This window comes from Colias eurytheme, chromosome 14, assembly GCF_061535395.1.
Source record: "Colias eurytheme isolate Ceu_HAF_F1 chromosome 14, ilColEury1 Martin Lab GWU primary, whole genome shotgun sequence".
Taxonomy (NCBI): domain Eukaryota; kingdom Metazoa; phylum Arthropoda; class Insecta; order Lepidoptera; family Pieridae; genus Colias; species Colias eurytheme.
Window position 1 is genome coordinate 10567668 of NC_142993.1, and position 24225 is coordinate 10591892.

Below are 24225 nucleotides of genomic sequence, written 5' to 3' on the forward strand. Positions count from 1 at the left end.
AGTAAAAACTTTCCAATCTATCAACCAAGTTAGTAGATACATATTATATGAAACTATTATTAAAATCTAAGAAAATATCTACAACTAGCGGTCCGCCCCGGCTTCGCCCGTGGTACATGTTTACGTTTTCTCTACATAAGAACCATCCTCGTACTTCAAGGAATATAATAAAAAAAGAATTATCGAAATCGGTTCAGCCGTTCTCGAGTTATGCGCTTACCAACACATTTTGCGATTCTTTTTCATATATAAAAGATTATTTCTATTGATAGAAAGAAAGAAAGAGAGAAAATACATTTATTTGTACCGATGCACGTTAATACATAAAAAATAAAAATAACTTATAACTAGTTACAACTTACAACGGCACAAAATGGATAATATCCATTCAGTGGTTTGAGAATTTAAGGACATATAAGACACTTAGATTCTCCACTGATTTTCAGTGGACACCACATTGACATTATTGCTATCATAAGTACCTATTAATATCTACAAATTACTCTGTAATACAAATATCATAAATCGATTTTACAATTCTAGACCAACAAAACAATTAAATTCCCCATCTTTTGCAATTTCTATCTAAGTTCTACGGAGCATTACAATCATGGAGGGACTGCAAGTCCCCACCGGTCAAATAATTCAGTTTGTGTTCCATCGAACCGGTGGATTTCCTCCGATTTCCGAATGCTATTTCGAGTAACTATTAGCATTCGTTTTCGAGTATACCGTCCATTTTCTACTCGCAATAAGTTAATCTCGTAGATTGTGATTCGAAGAATTTAGATGGCAGTTGTATTTTTAGAGTGATTATTATTAGAGTTTGATCATAGACGTTTCCAGAAGCTTTTTTACGTATGTACGTGGTACGTAGTTAGTTTGTCAGTCTGTCGTGTAATTTACATTAATCAATTTATTTTTCAGTATATATAAATTGTCTTAACTGTGACTATTATTATAAAATGTATAACTTTTAATTTCTTATTTACATGACAAAGCTGAATGATGAACAGATAAACATTATTTTCTGTCTTTCGATCATCACCAGAATTCGTAATTGATCACCTCCTGAAAAAGAACAAATTATACGTTTTTAATGACCAATTAAAATGAAGAATGCCTACCTTGAAGTTGCATTACCGACCTATACGATCATATTTTAAGAAAATACATATAGCAGGCACCAAAAATGCTCATATCTTCACCTCATATCCAAGAACATTACACAGTCAATCCTTCAAAACAATGAAATAATCGAGTTCCAACAAGCCAGAGCCAAACTTGCGAGCGACACCAGTTTTTCCGCTCCATTAATGATTATTATTGTTTCAGAAACGTTGTTTTGTCCGTCAAGCGCATGATGAATTACAAACGAACGTAATTGATAGATGTTTATAAGGCAGGACCACACAGAGCGAGCAGGTTCGCGAACAATTGCCGCGTGAAGCTCGGTCTATGTGGATGAAGAAAGCGGCTGCAAACTTTACTACTTACTGCACTTTCTTGGAGAAAAAACGTCCACACAGACTGAACAGCAATGATACTTCAAAGTAAAAAGGTGTAGATAGGTTACCAAACACAACATTAGATTTTCAAAAGGAGCACGTATGCGAATATACACAAGCAGACGTCAAAGTATTATGACATGATTCAACTATCGTGAGCAAAAAGAGACACTGAAGTGAAAGTGGCAAACGACCGGAGCGGTAATAACCTGTCTACACCTTTTTACTTGCAACCAATATAATTATTCCAGAACAGCCTCGCGCGGAAAATGCTTCGCGAGGCTGCGCGCTCTGTGTGGACCTGCCTTTTGATAGATGTAGGGAGGTAATGAATTTTACTTACACGCTAGGTTAGCGTGTACAAACAAGGTTTCTTCACACTTTCATGAAGAAAGGGACAAGGTCACTCGTGTTTATAACGATTAGTCACGTAGTTGGAACTTTAACCTGGCTGTAAAAAAACCGTAGGAACAAGGTTTTCCTGCTATAAATTAGTAGAGAACAGAACATAGATTAGTATTTGCAATTGAATTTGAAAATATAGACCTAAATTAAAATGTAAAGATTTTCCTATCCCAGTAGCTGGACAGTGGACACACATAACTACACCAAAACTACATTTTCTATTCCTTTTAAATTCAATTACACTGCTGACATGTAAATTGGAAACCACGTAGAAAGAATAGATTTACACAATTCCAATAGCTTTAAACATTCTCCGTGTGAACAGTAACTTCTTCACCTCGGCAAAACTTTCTTTATTCAAAGAACGTTTTTTGAATTTATAATATAAATCCATAGTAAAATGATTAATTCCAGTACATTCTAAAACAAAATAAATTGGCGTATTTCTCTTAAAAACTAGCAACAGCAAAATGTTTTAACTCTACACAGATTTTCCCGGCTTAAATAAAAATCTAACAATTCTGTGAATTCGTTTTTAATCCGTTATTCTACGTATGTTGTAGATTTAGTTTCATTTTCATAAGGACATGACAAAATGTTTTGCATCGAATATGCTAGATGTTTTAGTTTTTGTTTTTTTATACGTTGCGAAGAAAATATTTATCCATATTATGTTGTGCTAGGAGAGGACGTCTCTCTAAAAAGTAAAATAAGAAGGTACCTACATATTGTGTTATTTAAATTAATATGTTGAACAGCATTGATTTCTAGGATAAACAGAATTCTTATTATATTTCTATAATTCTATTATTTATCAAAATATATTTACTATACGTTTCCTAATGAATTATTTCGCCCAATTTATTTTTGCTTCTGTGAATGTTGTGTTATAAAAATTATAAAAGTTACTGTAATTATATAGCGAGTTGCTTGTGTAACAACTGTTGGATGGACCTTTGTAAATAAATAAATAAAATCTCGGTTTTAATATTTAAAGTGCATTTCATCTCACCGTTTATCTCATATCAAATTGTATCCTAGTTAGCAAGTTTGGTATACCTTTGCTTATTAGGTCAGTAAAGTCGAAAAAGACAGGTTCAAAATGCCTCATCCCAGAGTTAGGTTTCCGTAGATTACTCCACATTTCACGTAGCAGGAACAATCATAAACGTAATTGCGTTTCGACGGTCGTACCGGTCCGAAAACTTAGTTTGTGTTCTGTTAGAGGGGATTATTTCGATTTCCTGAGTTCCCTTGGAGTTTTATGAACAGGTATAATATTCTTTCTGACCGATTCCTTATCTTGAATATATGATTGCTGTGCTCCGCGGTTTTACCCGCAGAGCTCCGCTCCTGTTGGTTTTAGCGTGATGATAGCCTTATATCCTTCCTCGATAAATGGGATATCTAACACCGAAATGATTTTTTAAATCAGACCAATAGATCCCGATATTAGCGCGTTCAAACAAAGAAACCAACTCTTCAACTTTATAATATTAGTACTCGTACCTATATATTATATTAGTGTACGTACATACACAAACAGATGTCACGATCTAATAGTCGGTACCTACTTATAGTAAAAATTACTAGCCTCTACATCAATAAGGCAGAAATGCAATTAGGTTACCTGTTGCATAATGATTGTCAAAATAATTTTTAAATGCTTTTTAATTAAATTTAATTATACCAATTGGCACACATTGATAGGGCATGAATCAACAGTTGAATAGATTAATAGAGTATTTGGAAACCATAGACATAACAAATATTAAAGAAGTGTGATACAGTTATATTCCAATATTTATTTCAAACAAATTAATTGCTAAAAATCACTACATAGTATAAAACCAAGTCGCTTTCTCTATCCCTATGTTCCTATGTATGCTTAAATCTTTAAAACTACGCAACGGATTTTGATGCGGCTTTTTAATAGAACGAGTGATCCTCTTGAGGAAGGTTTTAGTATATAATTTATTAGGTTTTAGGCAAAGCGGACGAAGCCACGGGCGGTAAGCTAGTGTAGAATAAATTCCATGATACTATGGTACCTTTTATAGCAATATTATTTCCCTAATACTCGTTTTATTATCACGTCTCTCTGAATAACACAAAATATTTGAGTATTTCCATACATTTCTCGAGTAAATAAAAACTGTCATCTAAACCGGCATTCCATCATATTTAATACTAATTTAGCGACAACACTCAACGGGGAGCTTCTGCAAAAATATTACTCGGAACTTTTTTATTTACATTATGTTTCCTTAGAAACCCGGTGAAGTGCCATTCCTAGGGGAATTGAATCTCTTTTGTGGGGAACAGCGGGACATTTCATTTGTTTTATGGCCATTTTCCCCAAAACTGGGAGGTGCGAAATTGGCAATACTTTCTGTGTAAATTGTTGCAAAATATACGATAATTCGAGTGGTGCCAGACTGTCGTTCGCGCTAAGGCCTTCTAGTTTTTGGGAAGAATGTTGTTTGAAACCGATCATAATAAACTAAGTTTTAAGCAGTATTACACACGAATATCGCAAAAAAATCACAATTGCAAGAAAACAACTAAGTTCATTAAAAACTTTCATTTGCAAAGTGTATTCTCTAATCGTATTCTAATAAAACGAATTAAAAAGTTTCCTTAATTACTTTTTTAAACTTGAATGTTTTCTTGTGCTAAATTGAACGGGATTTATTTCTGTAATTACTCGACTGAAGGCGGGTTATTGCGTCGTATGTTTTGTTTAGAGTCCCTGATTAGCTCTAGTCGGTTATATAGGTTTCCAATTTGTAGGTCTCTCTCTCGTACCTTATCAATGGTAAGTTATTAATGCTGACAGTGTAGGAATTGAAGGTTAAATAAATCTCCTAAAAGCTGCAATATCTCCCGTTTAAAATAATAATAAGGTTATAATTAAAATGATGTAGGAAAAGAAGTACGGAGGAAGGCAAAAAATACACTCCAGTTCCCACTAATATTAAAATAGTGAAAGTAATTATATTTGTCCGTCTACGATGAAATACCTAAACGACTCAACGAATTTTGATGATATTTGGAACAGAGATTGATTAAGCAATAAGAAATTACTAATTCTAGTATTTGTCGCGAAAAAAAATCATACCCCTGAATTTTTGGTTAATAATTATAAAAGACGGATGGCCACTTACTAGACTATCTTATATATAAAAATGAATCGCAAAATGTGTTGGTAAGCGCATAACTCGAGAACGGCTGAACCGATTTCGATAATTCTTTTTTTATTATATTCCTTGAAGTACGAGGATGGTTCTTATGTAGAGAAAACGTAAGTACCACGGGCGAAGCCGGGGCGGACCGCTAGTGTATTATAAAGTTGTTATTTTGACAACAAATAGAGCTTTTCATTAAAAATGCATATCTTAAAGCTCACATGAATTGAATTAGTTAATACCCGTTTCTATCCTAATTTTGTTACTAAGTACTTTTAAGAAAATTTACTTGAGTTTACAGACATACATAATGATATAAAATTATTTTCGTATAAAATACTTACATAATATATTATATTATTTTCTTCATGAGACTTACTAAAAAGTAGTTTTGAAGAGCTAACTACGTTCGTGAGAATAACTAAGAAAACTAAATTCATTTTCTTGTAATAATTACAATTCGATCATTTGTCGCAAGATAAAAGAGCATCTTAATAGACTGATAAAATAACGATCTTGATAAGATTGATACAGAATTTTGTTATCAGTTATTTTTGTAACCACATTTCTATTAATTTGTACTTATATTTAATATAAAAAGACCGGGAAGTAAATGTTATTCATCAGAAGTTGATCACTCATCATAACATCAACTTTCAAGGTAAGTTTAATCTTCTTATACATAAAAATGAATCGCAAAATGTGTTGGTAAGCGCATAACTCGAGAACGGCTGAACCAATTTCGATAATTCTTTTTTTATTATATTCCTTGAAGTACGAGGATGGTTCTTATGTAGAGAAAACGTAAATATGTACCACGGGCGAAGCCGGGGCGGACCGCTAGTTTTAAATAAATATTTAACATAATTAAAAAATTAATCAGATTTCTATTATTTTTTTAAATATACTTTTCGCAAGTGTTAATAAGTAAGTACCTAGTTTATAATAATTAAAAGGCCGTCGGTTCAATTCTCGTGAATAATAATCTGCCGAATTAAAATTTGATAATTCGCAGATAAAGATCAATGATCTTAAACAATATGAAATTATCGAAATTGTTTTGATTTACATAGAAAAATATACATTTAAAAAGGTCGGTTTATAATTACAAATGCTTGAAGATTTTTAATTGAATTGTTTAGTATCCAGTGATTATGAATTCGGGGGTTCACTCAGACACACAAAATCAGTGAATTTCCTTTTCAATATGTATGAAGTACTATTTTCAGTTAAACTTTGTCTTAAATACCACGTATTTAGGTTAGCAAACTTAATTCAGTTTGTTGATAAAATAAGTAAGAAAAAATTGATTTTCAAATAAAAATGGCGCGTATCGAAATTTCTCAAGAGTTATGAGGGTTGTAAGCTTAATTAAAAGAATACCATCTCAACTGAGGAGTCCTCGAAGAGGCTTCTAAAATCTATATACCCTTAATATTGCCCTGAAGTAATTATAAAAGTTATTCTTATCCGCCTATACGATTTTTGTTTATATAGATTTTTATAAGGATTATCAGTGTATACAACTATTAAGCCTATAATAAAATTTATCTACACTAATATTATAAAGAGGAAAACTTTGTTTGTTTGTTTGTTTGATTGTAATGAATAGGCTCATAAACTACTGGACCGATTTTAAAAATTCTTTCACCATTCGAAAGCTACAATATCCACGAGTAACATAGGCTAGGTTTTATCCCGGAAATCCCACGGGAACGGGAACTATGCGGGTTTTTCTTTGAAAACGCGGGCGAAGCCGCAGGCGGAAAGCTAGTTTCATATATTTCAGTATATATTTGAATATTTTATACTCATTCATTCGTTATAATACACGTATTCATTGATTATAGTGTTCAAAATATCCATTTCATGCAAAATGGTACTTTCTATGTATTAATGATGAGGTCTGTGGTTAATATTATAAACTAATTACTTAATTTGTTTACGAATGTAATTAGATTATTTGATTGATTGTATTTTGTTGATGCTAATTTCTGAAAATTATACGACTACATTTTTTACAGATGAAGCTACTTCTATGTATTGCTATATGCCTCACATCGGCACGGGCTGAACAAATGTGGGATCAATGGGATCCATCTTATCAAGAACAGATTTACAACAAACCTGCTTCTCTTCCTGATACCTGGCCAAATCTCCAGAGATACCGCTTGAAGAATACACCGCAAACAAACCCACTACTATCAATGCCAAAAGCACACGAGAACGTTTTCCCGTTTTCGTATTCAAATGAAAACCACAACTCATATTTCTATAAAAATGCCTACCACAGCTCGTTCCCCTCTGCAGCATCTCTATATCCAGGAACATTCGAAAAATCGTACCAGAACTTGATCGAGAAGTCAAACCCGTTCGCTATTTCGCATTTATACCCTAATTTGTATCGCAACACAGTTGAAAGTGGCTACCAGAATCCATTACAAAGGTTATACCGCAATCCAATCCAAAATATATACCGCCCATTCCAAGTTATTAACAGAATCCCCTTACAAACTGTATACCGTAACCCATTCCAAATTGTAAACCGTAATCCATTGCAGAGTTTATACCGCAGCCAAATTGAACGTCAAAATCCACGACAAAACTCATACCACAACTCATTACAAAATTCGTACCGCAATTCATTCCAATTTGAAAGTCAAGACCCACTCCAAAGTTTATATCGTACTCCAATTGAAATTCTTAATCGTAGCCCATTCGAAATTGTAAAGCAAAACCCATTAGAAAGCTACCGCAGCCCGTTACAATCTTCATACCGCAATCCCTTCCAAATTGATAGGCAAAGCCCACTTCAAACGTTTTATCGTAATCCAATTGAAAGTTTTAATCACAACATATATCAAATTGCAAATCGCAAGCCATTACAAAGTATATACCGCAGCCCTTTCCAAATTGAAAAGCAACCAATTCAAAGTTTATACCGTAATCCAATCGTAAGTACAAGTGGAGAGCCCCTACGAGATGACCGTGATAAATTCCAAAATGTAACTCGCAAGCCATTTCAAAATGTAAACCGCAGCCCGATACAAAATTCATACAGCAGTCCAATCGTAAGTTCTTACCGCAGCCCATTACAAAATTCGTACCCAAGCCCAATACATAATTCATACAGCAGCCCAATCGTAAGTTCATATCGCAGCCCATTACAAAATTCGTACCTCAGCCCAATACCAAATTCATACCGCAGCCCAATACAAAGTTCATACCGCAGCCCGATACAAAGTTCGTACCGGAGCCCGATACAAAGTTCATACCGCAATCCATTCCAAAATGTATACCAAAACCGTTTACAGAATGTATTCCAAAAGTCATTCGAAAACCTAAATCTAGATAGAATACCATTCCGTTTTCCCATACAGCGTGGTTGGAATCAAGCTGTGTATCCAGTAAGGAAGAATATGTATCCCTATTGAAGAGTATCAAATTCACCACTTAGAATTGTATATTATTAGATGTAGTTGTAGTTTGAATAAAAATGTTGAAATTGAACTTGCATTTTTCTTTATTATGTATATTATCTATGATTTACAGAAAAAAAGTATAGGGATAGCTTGTACTTTTTTTGCGTAGAAGAATGTAATGTGTAGGACCGAATGTATTTAAACTTGTGCTAAAACGAAAAAACATCCTTAAAGAGTTACTTAATCAAAAATAAAACACAAAACAAGAGGAAATACATTTATTATACATTTTACTAACAATAACTGGCGACAGCCAATAAGAATAAGTAAAATTATACAGGGACGAATTTCTTTTATTATATATATATATTATATTTTACTCTACATTTTTAAATTATAGACTTTAGGGTTGGTATAGACATGATTAGTTCAATATTGAATGTTTTCTTCAAAATATGCAGTTTTATTTCATTCATTTAAGAGTTAATCCAACCACCACGAGACAATCTCCGTCTATACACTTCCAATAGTGGCGAACCGACTTTAAAATCATTAACATTAACTTTTGGATATATCGGTCTCTGCGAAATATAACCCGGCCGATGATGAAAAAGCTGATGCAAGAAGCCTCGTCCTTGTGACGTGTGATCACCATAATTTGGTTGGTTTTGCCCAGGTGGGTCCCATTGCAAGGCCGCAGACGCCACCACAAGCCATAATAATATTAGATATTTCATCTGAAAAATAAATTATAGAACGGTTTTAATAAGAACTTTATAGTTTTTAGAATATTCAAAGGACTCTTAATTATTATTAAATAATAAAAAGTTATCAACAGGGAAACGTATTTTTTAAGAACATGATGCATCTACTCTTACTTTTAAGAGGGACAGGGTAAAAGGAACCTATTTATTGTTCACTATACTATTATTTTATGAAAATTTACAACTCAATGAAAATAATAATTAAAGAAAATACTGAATTATTTACTTTATTTTAAGCTTTTAAATGAATTTGTACCACTGCCAAATGGTATCTATCTCTTATAAAAATACTTGAATTAAAATTAACTCCTCGTAATTCATTGCAAATAACTCCAATAACAATTATCCAATGAAAAACAATATACCTACCACCATCAAGGTTTAGCTGTTTAATTATTAAAAATAATAATTGAACTAACTAATTTCCCATGCACTTGCAGGCAAATGGAAAATAATTTCCAAGCGCCTGTTTAATGTGAAAATACTAATTAATTTGCACTGTTCTAATTTGCTAATTTGTGATTCTAGCTAATGAGTGAATAAATTAAAATTGAACACTGTTAACAGCTACTAAATCCATAGAGATATGTTAGTAAACCGACATTTCGTAGTTTAAATATTTATTTTTAAAACATTTCAATGTTTTAAAAATAAATATTTCAGAAAACTCAAATAATAATCCACACTTTTTAAAATCACAAAATACTTATCTTGATATTATTGGTATAAAATAATTAATTAACAACCACTTTGAACAACGCAAAAGACAAAACTAATTAGTATACAATATTCCTTATTGATATTTAATGTTCCACATACATATTATTATGCATCAATCGGTCTTATTAGAATCAGTAGTCATTTTTATAAAATTAGTTAGTAGTAATCATTATTGATACGAAGTTAAAAGGTCTAAAGAGTACTTTTAATTTAAATTAAATTTATGAAAAAAAATGATTAGTATTAATCCATACTAATATTATAAATGCGAAAGTAACTCTGTCTGTATGTCTGTTACTCAATCACGCCTTAACTACTGAACCAATTTGCATGAAATTTGGTATCGATATATTTTGAAACCCGAGAAAGGACATAGCTGCCACTTTTTATATTATGTAGTAGTTAATAATATCAAATCTTTTTTATTTCTTACTTTTCCGTTTTTGAAGTCGGTTGTTTTAAACGCAGTTATTTTTATTTAATACTTTTTAGTGTATTTTTCAACACGAATCAAACGAGCCCAAACTCGTTAAAGTTGAGTCAATATATTACTGAGTTCCTATGGCCACCTTCCGATTCCATCATCAAATCAGCATCATGTCATGATAATGTTTCATCGCTATCAAATTTACATACGTATACAAAATTTCAGCTCAATCGGTTACCGGGAAGTGAATAAAAGTTACTTGCTACATATCAACTTAGTCATCGAGTACAGACAAAAATGCTCATAAAATAAAAACTACTGGCCCTATCCGAAAAAAAAAATTATGGGACCAATTCGACACCATCCCGCATCGAACAAAAAAAGAATCACGTAAATCGGTTCAGAAACCTCGGAGTAATCGGTGTACATACTTAAAAAAAAATTATACCGGTCGAATTGATAACCGCATAAAATCGCATGAAGAGCTTAATTTTCATTAAAGGCTCTAATCGCACGGAAAGCTAAATTTTCACAAAAAAGCTCTAATCGCACGGAGAGCTTAATTTTCACAAAAAACTCTCAACGCACGGAGAGCTTAATTTTCACAAAAAGCTTTAATCGCACGGAAAGCTTAATTTTCACAAAAAGCTCTAATCGCACAGAGAGCTTAATTTTCGCAAAAAGCTCTAATCGCACGGAAAGCTTAATTTTCACAAAAAGCTCTAATCGTACGGAGAGCTTAATTTTCACAAAAAAGCTCTAATCGCATGGAGAGCTTAATTTTCATAAAAAGCTCTAATCACACGGAAAGCTTTATATTCACAAAAAGCTCTATTCGCACGGAAAGCTTAATTTTCACAAAAAAGCTCTAATCGCATGGAGAGCTTAATTTTCACAAAAAGCTCTAATCACACGGAAAGCTTAATTTTCACAAGAAGCTCTAATCACACAGAGAGCTTAATTTTCGCAAAAAGCTCTAATCGCACGGAAAGCTTAATTTTCACAAAAAGCTCTAATCGCACGGAGAGCTTAATTTTCACAAAAAAGCTCTAATCGCATGGAGAGCTTAATTTTCATAAAAAAACTCTAATCGCACGGAAAGCTTTATATTCACAAAAAGCTCTATTCGCACGGAAAGCTTAATTTTCACAAAAAAGCTCTAATCGCATGGAGAGCTTAATTTTCGCAAAAAGCTCTAATCGCACGGAAAGCTTAATTTTCACAAAAAGCTCTAATCGCACGGAGAGCTTAATTTTCACAAAAAAGCTCTAATCGCATGGAGAGCTTAATTTTCATAAAAAGCTCTAATCGCACGGAAAGCTTTATATTCACAAAAAGCTCTATTCGCACGGAACGCTTAATTTTCACAAAAAAGCTCTAATTGCATGGAGAGCTTAATTTTCGCAAAAAGCTCTAATCGCACGGAAAGCTTAATTTTCACAAAAAGCTCTAATCGCACGGAGAGCTTAATTTTCACAAAAAGCTCTAATCGCATGGAGAGCTTAATTTTCATTAAAGGCTCTAATTGTACGGAGCTTAATTTTCACATAAAGCTCTAATCGTAAGGAGAGCTTAATTTTCACAAAAAGCTCTAATCGCACGGAGAGCTTAATTTTCACAAAAAGCTGTAATCGCATGGAGAACTTAATTTTCACAGAAAGCTCTTATCGCACGGAAAGCGTTATGTTCACAAAAAGCTCTAATCGCACGGAGAGCTTAATTTTCACAAAAAGCTCTAATCGTATACGGAGAGCTTAATTTTCACAAAAAGCTCTAATCGCATGGAGGGCTTAATTTTCACAAAAAGCTCTAATCGCATGGAGAACTTAATTTTCACAAAAAGCTCTAATCGCACGGAGAGCTTAATTTTCACAAAAAGGTCTATTCGCACGGAAAGCTAAATTTTCACAAAAAAGCTCTTAATTGCACGGAGAGCTTAATTTTCACAAAAAGCTCTAATCGCACGGAGAGTTTAATTTTCACAAAAGCTCTTATCGCACGGAGAGCTTAATTTTCATTGATGTAATTTCACTTATTTCGATGACATTTTAATGATTTTGAAATAAAAAATTGCGTATGGCACCTATTTGACAACGAAAAAAACGTCTTGCAATAACAAATTTATGTTTGATGGATCTATCTAAAGGCAAAAGATTAAAAATTACGCGTTAATAAATGACTTTAAATTACGGATATTTTGCTGTGCGCACTAATAAACGCAACCACTACCGCCAGCCAGACAGCGCGGACTCTAACCGAAATAGCAAGAGAAACAGTATATCAAAAACCCAACTATACTAAAATGACTTTTTTTAAAACGTTCATAGCTCCCGTACCATAAAAAAGATTTGACATTATTATTTACTACATATTATTTATATGTGCTATTTATTAAAAAGGTTTGATGTCGGTGCACGGGCTTAATACTAAGTGCTTAATGTTCGGCACCAACTTCAAACCTATTTAATAAATAGCACATCCATACTAATATTATAAATGCGAAACTCGAAAGTAACTCTGTCTGTCTGTCTGTTACTCAATCACGCCTTAACTACTGAACCAATTTGCACGAAATTTGGTATAGAGATATTTTGATACCCGATTTCTCGGGTGTCAAAGTGGCCTTTGTCCTTTCGGACATAGGCCACTTTTTATTGCGAAATATGTACCACGGGCGAAGCCGGGGCGGACCGCTAGTATATAAATAAATAATATGTAATATTCAAATTTATTTTTCCTATATAATATGATACAATAAACTATAATATCTACAACTTATTTGTTTGTACGTTTTACATCATAATCGCTCTATCGATTAAAACATTAGTGTTAATAGATTTTTAATATTCTATCATTAGAATAACTATCGGTATAAAAGAACTAAATTACGGTAGTTTGCTTGTTTCATTGGATAATCCTGTTACAAAGGTATATTGTCGTTTTATTTTAATTGTCATATAATTATTTTAATGCATTGAAGAAAGATTTCCAAACTTAATTCACATCCGATCATCCATATTAATTAATTTATCTTTTCTTACTGTCGCATTAACAAAGCAATTAGATGCAAATACAAATATTTTTTTTTCAGATGAACTTGAAACTCATATTAATTTCTGTAGCCCTGTTTTTATTTGCTTCGGTATCAGCTAGACGCCGGTATCACAACAAGCGGTACAACCGAGTAATCATACCCCGATACGATCCTAGATTTCCTAATGGGGGATACCCCAATGGGGGATACCCTAATGGGGGATACCCTAATGGGGGGTACCCTAATGGGGGATACCCTAATGGGGATTACCCCGGTAATGGATATTCCAATGGGGGATATTCCCCTGGGTATCCCTGAGGATAGTGCAAATCCAAGGAATTGGCACAATTAATTGATATTTTGATATTGATTATTCGAATAAATGATTAGAAAAATGTGATTTTGTTAATTTTAATTTTAATTCACTGTACTTTTTAAGTTGCTTTTTTAATTTCTAGATGAATATTACATTTAAAATGCGTATGTGCGATAATTTGAAATGTACACTGCACAATGCACATAAACAGACATTATGTTTTATTTTTGTTATTATCGAAATATCAGAGTGACATTGGTTTTAATTGGAGTTTATAACAGAAATACGAATAGATCAATTCGCTATTCCCTTCTCATGTAAAATATATGATAGTGTAAATACATGAATTGGTATATCTCAATTTTTTTCACTAATACCACGTCTTAACGTTCCTTCAATATCCATAAAAACTTATCTTCAAGTAATGAAACGATGCACAAATACCACTATTAGAAATTCGATATCCATAGAGCAAATCATTAAACTGAAATTGCACATTTATACGATTAATGCTTAACATAACTAAAATTGCATAGTAAGCAAGTCGTGGGTGAAAGCTAGTATAGTGTATTACTTCAATCGAGTCTGCAACAGTTGATATTCAGCTGAAAGTGTTATTTCCTGAACATTGGCGCTAGCCTCGGTTCCTATTCAAATGAATGCAATTTTACAACTATTTTGACTTTAAAAAGGCTGTCTATGGAGTTGATAATCTTTTTTATAGCATTTTATATGCGTTAATAGTTTGCCATTGTTCTTATATGGTTCTTATAGATCCTTATCCATATCCTAATAACTAGTAATATTAGATTGCTCTTTAAGAAATTTATTTTGAAACAGAAAACTTCATAAGAAAATTTTGTCATAATTACAATCTACATAATTTTATGTTGAACACTTCAGCTTCCAATCTATCTGGGTAAAAATAAGTTTCACCGCTTGCTGACAATGTCCCTGATAGCATATTTAACACTTTTTGATTACATTTTCATAAATTATTTACTAACAATTAAGTTATACAGTACATAAATAAAGTTGTGAAACCGGCAGTATGTTACTCAGAAATTATCTAACTTTCTACTGGTGAAAACGAAATTGAAAACTTAAAGAAAATCTCTTAATAACTCGTATAAACAATAAGTTTTAAAAATACATATTTATAAAAAGAAATGTAGACAGATATAATATGATATAGATGTAAAAAACTGAACACATAAATATTATTCACACGTAAGACAACTCCAATACATTTGATTTATTCTATAAACTCGATGTTTTTATAAAAAGTTCAATACATTACGCCTTGCTTGGTATTCAGCGAAGCGTTTTCATATCCTCACTCGTATGAACGTATTCCTTGAGATTAAATGCATAAGTTTCCAATAGTTTGGAACGTTCTAGAAAATTGACGGAATACTTGTGATATTTTATAAAAGATCGATACATGTTTGTAACACTTATTTTACATTGAATTTAATAAATGCGTTTTAAATAAATAAAATAAAAGGTTTGTTATTGCACTTTATTGTTAGTGTAGTATACAATTTTAAACATATTTTGTTAAAACATATTTTAATTGAAGAATGTAAGTGAATTTACCCACTGAAATATAAAACAATGTTTTACAATAATATAACTCTTTATAACTGTATTACAAACAAACCTTGATTGTTAGCATCATGTTAGCATAGTATTTAGTGCACTGGGGTCGTGGATTTGAGTACCAGCGCGCGGCCCCGGCTAACTGCGCGGCTCGACGGAACACAGTGGGGTTTTAGTCGGTAAGAATCCGACATATCTAACCCACGGTTCCTTCCCCGGGGCCCGTGGGTATCTTTGGAAGATTTCCCCACTTAAAAAAAAGTTATATAGTTTAAGAATGTCTTCCAAAAAACTATAATTCCACTTTGCATGATCATCTTTTAATGAATCAATCCATCTGTTGTGATAACTGAGTAATGTAATAATTAGGAAATTTTATATATAAGGAAATTTATTTAATCTGTCGTCAAACTACATTAGTTTTTGTTGGAAAACTGGTGTCAAGGTAAGAATTGTCTTTTAAATATTGTATTATAAAAAAAATGCTAAAGTTTAAAGATATTTAAATGTGATCAATTTTTATTTAAGTAGGCAAACATTTCAGAAATACATTTTAAAATATCTTTTATGCTAAAATATAACAATACATTTATGTTCACATTAGTGACACTAGCTTACATAAAAATAAATATATATAATAAGTAGCTTTCCGCCCGCGGCTTCGCCCGCGCAGTCAAAGAAAAACCCGTATAGTTCCCGTTCCCGTGGGATTTCCGTGATAAAACCTAACCTATGTCCCGGGGTAAAAAGTAGCCTATGTCCTTTCTCGGGTATCCAAATATCTCTATACCGAATTTTATGCAAATTGGTTCAGTAGTTAAGGCGTGATTGAGTAACAGACAGACAGACAGAGTTACTTTATAATATTAAGTATGGATTTACTGTATTTCAGGATGACATCATACATTCACATGCATAGTCGCAAAAAACATACAAAAATGAAATCCGAAAACTAAGCAAAATGAGCGAAATGTGAAATTAGAAACAAATAAATACATAATTGCGACAAAACCGCTTAAATCTGATAAAACAAACATATTGACTGCTGATTTTTATTGCTGATGTGTATTAATAAAACTAACTTTCAGATGAAATCTCTCCTTATCCTCGCTTGCCTCATGGTAGCCCTCGGCTTTGCCCAGGGCTGCCTCTACAGCCGTCCCTACTCCGGTTACGGTCAATACCCGAGCTACGGTTACGGCAGCGGTTACGGCGGCGGTTACGGCAGCGGTTACGGAGGCGGTTACGGATCTTATGGCGGTTACCCGGGCCGGAATCTGTATTCTTACTATTAATTTGGTAGTTGAATAAATTGTTGATTTTTAATGATGTTATTTTATTTACACACACAGATTACACTTTTACAAACACAGATATAGACGCACACACACACACAGATACACATGCACAAACTTACACATATTAAATATATTTCCATCTCAGTATTTTCACATTAATTAAAAAATTAATGTGAAAATACTGAGCTAATCTTCTGAATTCGTAGTGACTCTACTATTCATTATACAATTGAAAATACGCTAAAAGCACAGTTACAATAAAGATTAATCTCGAACGTTCTTTCATATTGCCAAACAACATCGCTCATGACACTATATCAGCAATCTAATAAATCTAATCGTAAGGGACACTCCACGCCATCTATCATCCATATGGTTCTATAGTGTGTAAATACTAGATCACTCTGAGCTACATGTCTACTGTAAACCACTAATGATTTAATTATGTTTTAGTTGATCTAGATACACACTTATGTTTAAGGAATAGATATATGACTTAACAAAAATAAAGGCAATAATTTACCTACCTACAAAAAACATGAAATATAACTTTTTTAAATTCTTAACTAGCTATGCCGTGCTGTTTTGCCCGTATTGCTCCGTCACTATATAGCCTTCCTCGATAAATGCACTTTATCGAGGAAGGACAGTGAAATAATTTTTTAATAGCTTGGAACGTTCTAGAAAATTGATGGAATTGACGGTTTGTAACACTTATTTTACATTGAATTTATTAAATGCGTTTAAGGGCTGATTTTTCCATCCTTGGATAAAACTTATTCTTCGAATAACGTATTAAACTACCATTTATGAAAGGTATTCTAATTGCCCGTATTTGACAGTTTACAGGTGACATTTTAATATTATCGTGTGATACTTTATTGGACGGGTAAGTTTTATCCAAGGATTGAAAAATCGGCCCTTAATGAAATAAAATAAAAGGTTTGTTATTGTTAGTGTAGTATTGTTAAAACATATTTTAATTGAAGAATGTAAGTGACTCACTGAAATATAAAACAGTGTTTTAAAATACTTAAAACTATTACAAACAGACCTTGATTGTTAGCCATTTGTTAGCATAGTATTTAGTGCAACTAGTGTTTAGTATAAACTTCAATACCTACTAGTAAAATATTTTTAATATTTGTATCGTTATACGAACTCATAATATTAATGCTGTTTAGTTTAGGAATAATTATCTGTATGGGAATTACCAGATGCATTTTTTAAGTATGATATCTTTTGGTCCGGGAGCCAGCAGCAGATTTTATGACCAAGTTCCTCTCAAGCGGTAATTAGTAAAATGCATCAAAGTATAGTATTATGAAGCCTCGTGAACGTCAGCTGGAGCTCGGTTGGGGGGAAGAGCGGTTGTAGCCTCCCGTATCAGCTGACGGTTTTTCCACCAAGATACAGCCAGCTGACATATATATTTATCCACAGTTACATATAAGCTATCATCAGGTAAATTTTTGTTTGAGAGGAAATAACGGAAAATAAATTTTTCTTTAAATTTAACTTTCATGTACGAGACACCAGCTGACGTATAATACACCATGTTGTAACCAGCTGACTATTTTTTTTCGTTGAGATATTGGGTTAGCTACAATTTGACAAATTTTTAGCTGAGAGGAAATGAATGAATGAATGAATGTATTTTTTTTCCTATGTGCGTGGGAGGCTACAACCGCTCACCCCCCCAACCGAGCGCCAGCTGACGTTCACGAGGCTTTATAATACTATACTCTCATGCGTCTGACGAATTATCTCTTGAGAGGAAATAGTTAACCAAATTTGCACCTGGCTCCCTAACCATTTAAAAAAACTATAATTAAGACGTTTCCACTTTGTATGATCGTCTTTTAATGAATCAATCCATTTGTTGTGATAACTGAATAATTTAATAATTAGGAAATTTTTTATATATGGGTGATTATACAAAAATGGGGTAACTCGATGTCATCAGCCAATTTAAACTAAGTCTTATTATATTTTATTCAAATAACAATCTATTTTAAAACAATGAAGCGTCCTTTATTTGGTCACCCAATTTCACTTCTTTATTTAAAATACAAATGAATAAAAATAATAAATTAATACCTCAAATGTCAGTACTTTGGCATGTCACAACTCCGAAAACCAACAATCAAGTGACTATCGTTTAAACATTATCATCGATTTAAGAAAACTTACTAATTCACTACAATCTTTGATGTACATAGTATTATATACTACAACTTTCATAACGCAATGTTTTCCATTTTATTTAAAAAATAAAATTAAACTTTGTCATCGTTTTCACTAGTCAGTCCGTTGTGTGTTTTTTAAATTCGAAATTCTCGCTAAATATCACCAAGTCGAGGTCAAATCCCTGTCTAAGTATTAATGTTGGTAATGAAGTTACTTGTGCACCGCATATTTTGACGGCCGTCATAACTGTACCAGCGCTAGGGTTGTGTTTGTCCTCTAAAATCTTGCTGCGCCAGTCAACATTTCAGTCCTATGGTGAGTCGTTATTTTATTGTTAATCCGATTTTTATTTTCATTTATAAATGGTTAACTATGATTTGTAAAAATATAGTTTGTTGATATTAGAAATTAGGCAAAAAAACCTAATTTGTGATTATAACCTCATATTAAGTCCCTTTTCATCAATCCGCTGGCATCAGTCCTTTGTCAGATATCGCGCCAGAGGACTGACGCGGCCCCATAGTACTGATGATTCTATCATTTTTGAGAACTTTTATCTTGATTGCTATTGGTATAAGCATTTCTATATTATATTTCAGTTAAAAACATCATGCGCCACGCTAAAAGAAACTGAATTTGACTAGGGAAGAAACATTTAAAAAAGAGTAGCAAAGAAAAGAGCTATTGAAACAAACTACTAATAATTTTATTAAAAAGATCTTATTTTCTTTTAATTATTGATTTTGATGCTTTCAGGGCATAGCTTTTTATGTTTATCAGATAAATACGTATACGTATAATACTGTGAAGTAAAATTACCTCAAAATAACATAAAAGTTAATTAATATACTTAATAACATTATAAAAATGTCAAGGGGCTCTTATGAAAACTCAGATGAGACTTTCATTCGAGCCATTGGTTTTTAATTGTATAATAATTAGTACTTTTAACATAAATATTGGTAGATTTTTAGGGCTCCGAACCTCAAAAGGAAAAAACAGAACCCTTATAGGATCACTTTGTTGTCCGTTTGTCTGTTAAGACGTTTTTTTGGAACGCGTGGAGGTATCAATCTGAAATTTATATTGGATACTCAAGATTAAGAACCCTTGGGGATGTAAAATAATCAAACTTATAACGCAACGCAATCAAAAGATACCTACATCCGTTAATACTGCAAATTTCCACAAAATTCAATATTCGCAAGGGAATAAAAAAACACACAGGATGCTTGCCGTGTATACAGTCTACTATAGTTTACTTCTACTCGGTAAATAGCAACGTCTTATAACACAGATAAAGGAAAAATTGCTAAAAGTGTAAATTTTAAGTTACAGACATAATAAACAATAGGTTTGTTAGGAGTCCAACTCGCACTTGGCCGTTTTTTTGTTTCTATTGTTTGTGAATTACTTAAAATATCAAGTAAAACTAATTCAAAGTAGTAAAAGTTAAGTAAGAGAGTAAGAATATTCACGTTGCGTTAAATGTCAGAAGGCTGTTTTGAAAATTGAGACATTGTTTTTCCCAGTATCACATATTATAAATTATCATTTTTAAACATGTTAAGTACGTAAAATATATGTGCCATTATTAAAACTGAGAGATTTGTAGTAATTTTCATTGAATTTCTTAAGAATATTACAAGTTATAGTTTTTTATCAGTACCATGTTAGCCTCGTCAGTCCCCTGGAGGCCAAATCCAGAAAATTTAAAATATCTCACAATCTATTTAAAAAAGTGGCTGGCCCGATTTGGAACAATATATTCATTAGATTAGCTATCATATACACCCTAATTTGTAACAATCTGATATAAAAAATATAGTAAACAAAATATCCTCAAAAGTTACCCCATTTTTGTATAATGACCCATATATAAGGAAATTTATTTCATCTGTATTCATACGACACTGATTTTTGTTTTATACTGGACGTGTCAAGGTAAGAATTTCGAATATTATATTATTATCAAAATTTTTAGTTTTTATTTATAAGTAGGTAGCATATTTTTAGAAATATTTCTACTAGAAGCTATATTACAATTCATATTTTTACTCTACTCCATGTTGTTTTTAACGTAGCTTCATTCAAAAGCTTTCTGGAACAAATAACTTTGACGAAAACGTACTAAGCAATAAGTACCTATGTTATAAAAACTAAATAAGTAAGCCAGAATACATATGCTTTTCAACCATTGAAATATTACAAACATAAACTAGGTACTTTAAAAATTAAAGACTATTTAAACGGAATTTAAACGCAATTTATTACTAGCTTACCGCCCGCGGCTTCGCCCGCTTTGTCTAAAATCTAATAAATTATATACTAAAACCTTCCTCTTGAATCACTCTATCTATTAAAAAAAACTGCATCAAAATCCGTTGCGTAGTTTTAAAGATTTAAGCATACAAAGGGACATAGGGACAGGGAAAGCGACTTTATTTTATACTATGTAGTGATGTACCCCGACGTTTCGAACACTTTGCGAGCGAGTGTGGTCACGAGGAGACCTATGTTCCATGTCTTGACAGTCATAAAAACTTTCTTAACTATTTCCTAATTAACTAACTTTCAGATGAAATCCCTCCTAATCTTCGCTTGCCTGATGGTAGCCCTCGGCTTTGCCCAGGGCTACCTCTATAGCCGTCCCTACTACTCCGGTTACGGTCAATACCCGAGCTACGGTTACGGCAGCGGTTACGGCGGCGGTTACGGGAACGGTTACGGATCTTATGGCTCGTACCGGCCGTACTACAGCAGAGGATATTATGGCGGTTACCCGGGTCGGAATCTGTATTCTTACTATTGATTTGGTAGTTGAATAAATTGTTGATTTTTATTTGTTATTTTATTTAATGCACACTTTACACAAACACATATATAGACGCTCATACATAGCACATACACATATTTCTACCTTATAATTATTTAATGTGAATACACTATGCTAGGTTTCTATGTTTAAGAGGGACTCTACGACTCTACAATGCAAAGCGTAATCATAAGTAAATTAAAAATATAGCTACGAAGTAAAATTACAATCTTGAAAGTGTCTTCCTTTCATATTGCCAAACAACATCGCTCTTGACACCATATCATAAATCTATATAATAAATCTATAACTCTTATCGTAAGGGACACTCCACGCCATCTATCATCCATATGGTTCTATAGTGTGTAAATACTAGACCACTCTGAACTACATGTCTACTGTAATTTGTAAACCACTAATGATTAATTATGTTCAAAATATTATTATGTAGATCTAGATTCTAGATACACACTTATGTTAATATAATTATATGACTGAGCAACGATAGAGGCAATCACTTAAACCTTCCAATTAAACATAAATAATTTTGAAACAAATAATGTTTTTTTTTTTTTTATAAAAATAGCTTATTAAAATTATAAAGTAGCTGTGCCCCGCGGTTGTACCAGCATTGGTCCGCTCCTATTGGTCATAGCGTGATGACCTTCGATAATGAAGAGTAGACTATCTAACAGCGAAATAATCGTGGTTAACTATTTTACTTTAAACTATTTGTATGTATGTATTGTTTTTCTTATTCACTGCCGAATACCACATGTAGGTAGTATTCAAATATTTCTTGCGTCTATGCAGAAAACGTATGCAGAAGTACAAAATACAAAATATAAAAGTTTTATCAAAGTCGAATGTTCTTGGCAAGCAACAAATGGAGCGTTGTTGCCAATTCTACTCCATTGCCTTGATATATTGTGTGTGTGAAAACAGGATGGGATTTTAGTACCTTGCTCGGACATGAGTAGTCAGGATCTATGGTTAGGATGAAACGACTGAACCGTGAACTAGGTACAAGGAATATCATTTTGAATACTACAATATTTATGGTCTAAAACGTTGTTCCTTCAATAAGTTATACTGGTCTCAAATGTTGTTCTATCAACAAGTAACAATGCTTCTTATTCTTCTTCTTTGTTTAAGACCCCACCCAATACCTATAGGGACTTCGCAAATGTCCAGTGTAAGAAGTAACAATGCAAAGTTAAAGTTTTATTCCTCAATATCTTAATAATGAAATTTGGTTGTATTGTCAGTAACAACACACTATTAATTTGATTATTATACATACATTGATACTTACGACTTAAAGTCCAAATGTGAAGGAAAACTTCTGCTAGGTAATTTAGCAGTTCGACTGTTTTTCATTCAACATTTCGCGGTTTATTTATAAAGGAGAATCGGTAAAATTTTAGTTGTGCCACGTATTCGTGATATTGTTAATTCCTATTTGTATTTATAATGATCATATGTATCACTATTAAGTCTTAATTATACCGGATAAATTGAAATAATAGTAAAAGTTTGTGTTTTGAAACATGTATGACCATTGACCACGTATGGAATCGGTAAAATACTAGTTGTGTCACATGTTTGTGATATTGTTAATTCCTATTTGTATTTATAATGATCATATTTATCACTATTAAGTCGTAATTATACCGAATAAATAGAAATAAAAGTAAAAGTTTTTGTTTTGACACATATATCTATCTCTCTTGCAAGCGTCCTGCGTCATCTGTCATTGTGTTCGACGCATTGTTCGACGTTATTTATTTTGAAATAATGTTTATTACGATTTACTTTTCACATTTGTCTTGTATTAATTAAAATATTACCTATGTAATAAATGTAAAACTTAACGTTCATCGTTAGTTTAAACTCGATAAAGTATTTATTTAAAGTGTTGAATAGCACTATTGTTTTATTTTTATTGTCGCGAACTGCGGCTTATTTACATAAAAACTTTAATCGTTTCTAAAAGTACTAACATCAACCTTTAAATTGAGCTATATTTCATCTTGACACAATAAGTTTGATTGCGATACCAAGTGCCATAGTAACTTGGGCAATCTCCTTTTTCTCTATCATACATCTATCTACCATTTACAAATGATGCATGTTTGCTCCACAAATATTTACATTAGTGACACTAGCTTACATAAAAAGCCTCTACCAAATAGCACCAATCATTTGTTACTCCCGTTCGAGCAAAACTCAAAATCAATCACTTTTACACCACTGAAGTGTGAAATCCGTGCTGGGTCTCATCACGTTTGATCGTATGACTTTTCCGAAGTATGAAAATTATCTCTGATAAACGGCATTTTATCATTTTTGTACTTGTTTTTAAGCTGAGAAGAGTTTATGTATTTTTCGTATCTTTCGTTTCGTTCTTCAAAAATATTATACTAGTAACTTTAAAACACATAATTTCATACAATCCATGACAGTACATAATATTATTCTCTACAAATTATTGATTTCAGTGTTGATGTTAGATATATTATGTTATGCGAACAAT

The 24225-nt window shown here is 32.5% G+C and overlaps 3 protein-coding genes and 1 long non-coding RNA gene across 4 annotated transcripts in view; all 4 read left to right on the top strand.

Moving 5' to 3' along the window:
• gogo (thrombospondin-1 like protein golden goal) overlaps nucleotides 1-24225 on the top strand; it is a 66673-nt gene that overhangs the window by 5663 nt on the left and 36785 nt on the right. The window lies entirely within an intron of this gene.
• On the top strand, nucleotides 13339-13821 carry LOC149903101 (uncharacterized). Its single transcript, XR_016457451.1, has 2 exons — nucleotides 13339-13362; nucleotides 13526-13821. It is a non-coding gene; the product is annotated as an uncharacterized LOC149903101 (long non-coding RNA).
• On the top strand, nucleotides 15807-21716 carry LOC149903102 (uncharacterized). The gene is made up of 2 exons (XM_090109264.1): nucleotides 15807-15831; nucleotides 21453-21716. Exon 2 carries the CDS (start codon nucleotides 21453-21455, stop codon nucleotides 21684-21686), a length of 234 nt encoding a protein of 77 aa, XP_089965390.1. The 5' UTR covers nucleotides 15807-15831; the 3' UTR covers nucleotides 21687-21716.
• On the top strand, nucleotides 16475-16712 carry LOC149903103 (uncharacterized). The gene has a single exon (XM_090109371.1). It carries the CDS (start codon nucleotides 16475-16477, stop codon nucleotides 16679-16681), a length of 207 nt encoding a protein of 68 aa, XP_089965497.1. The 3' UTR covers nucleotides 16682-16712.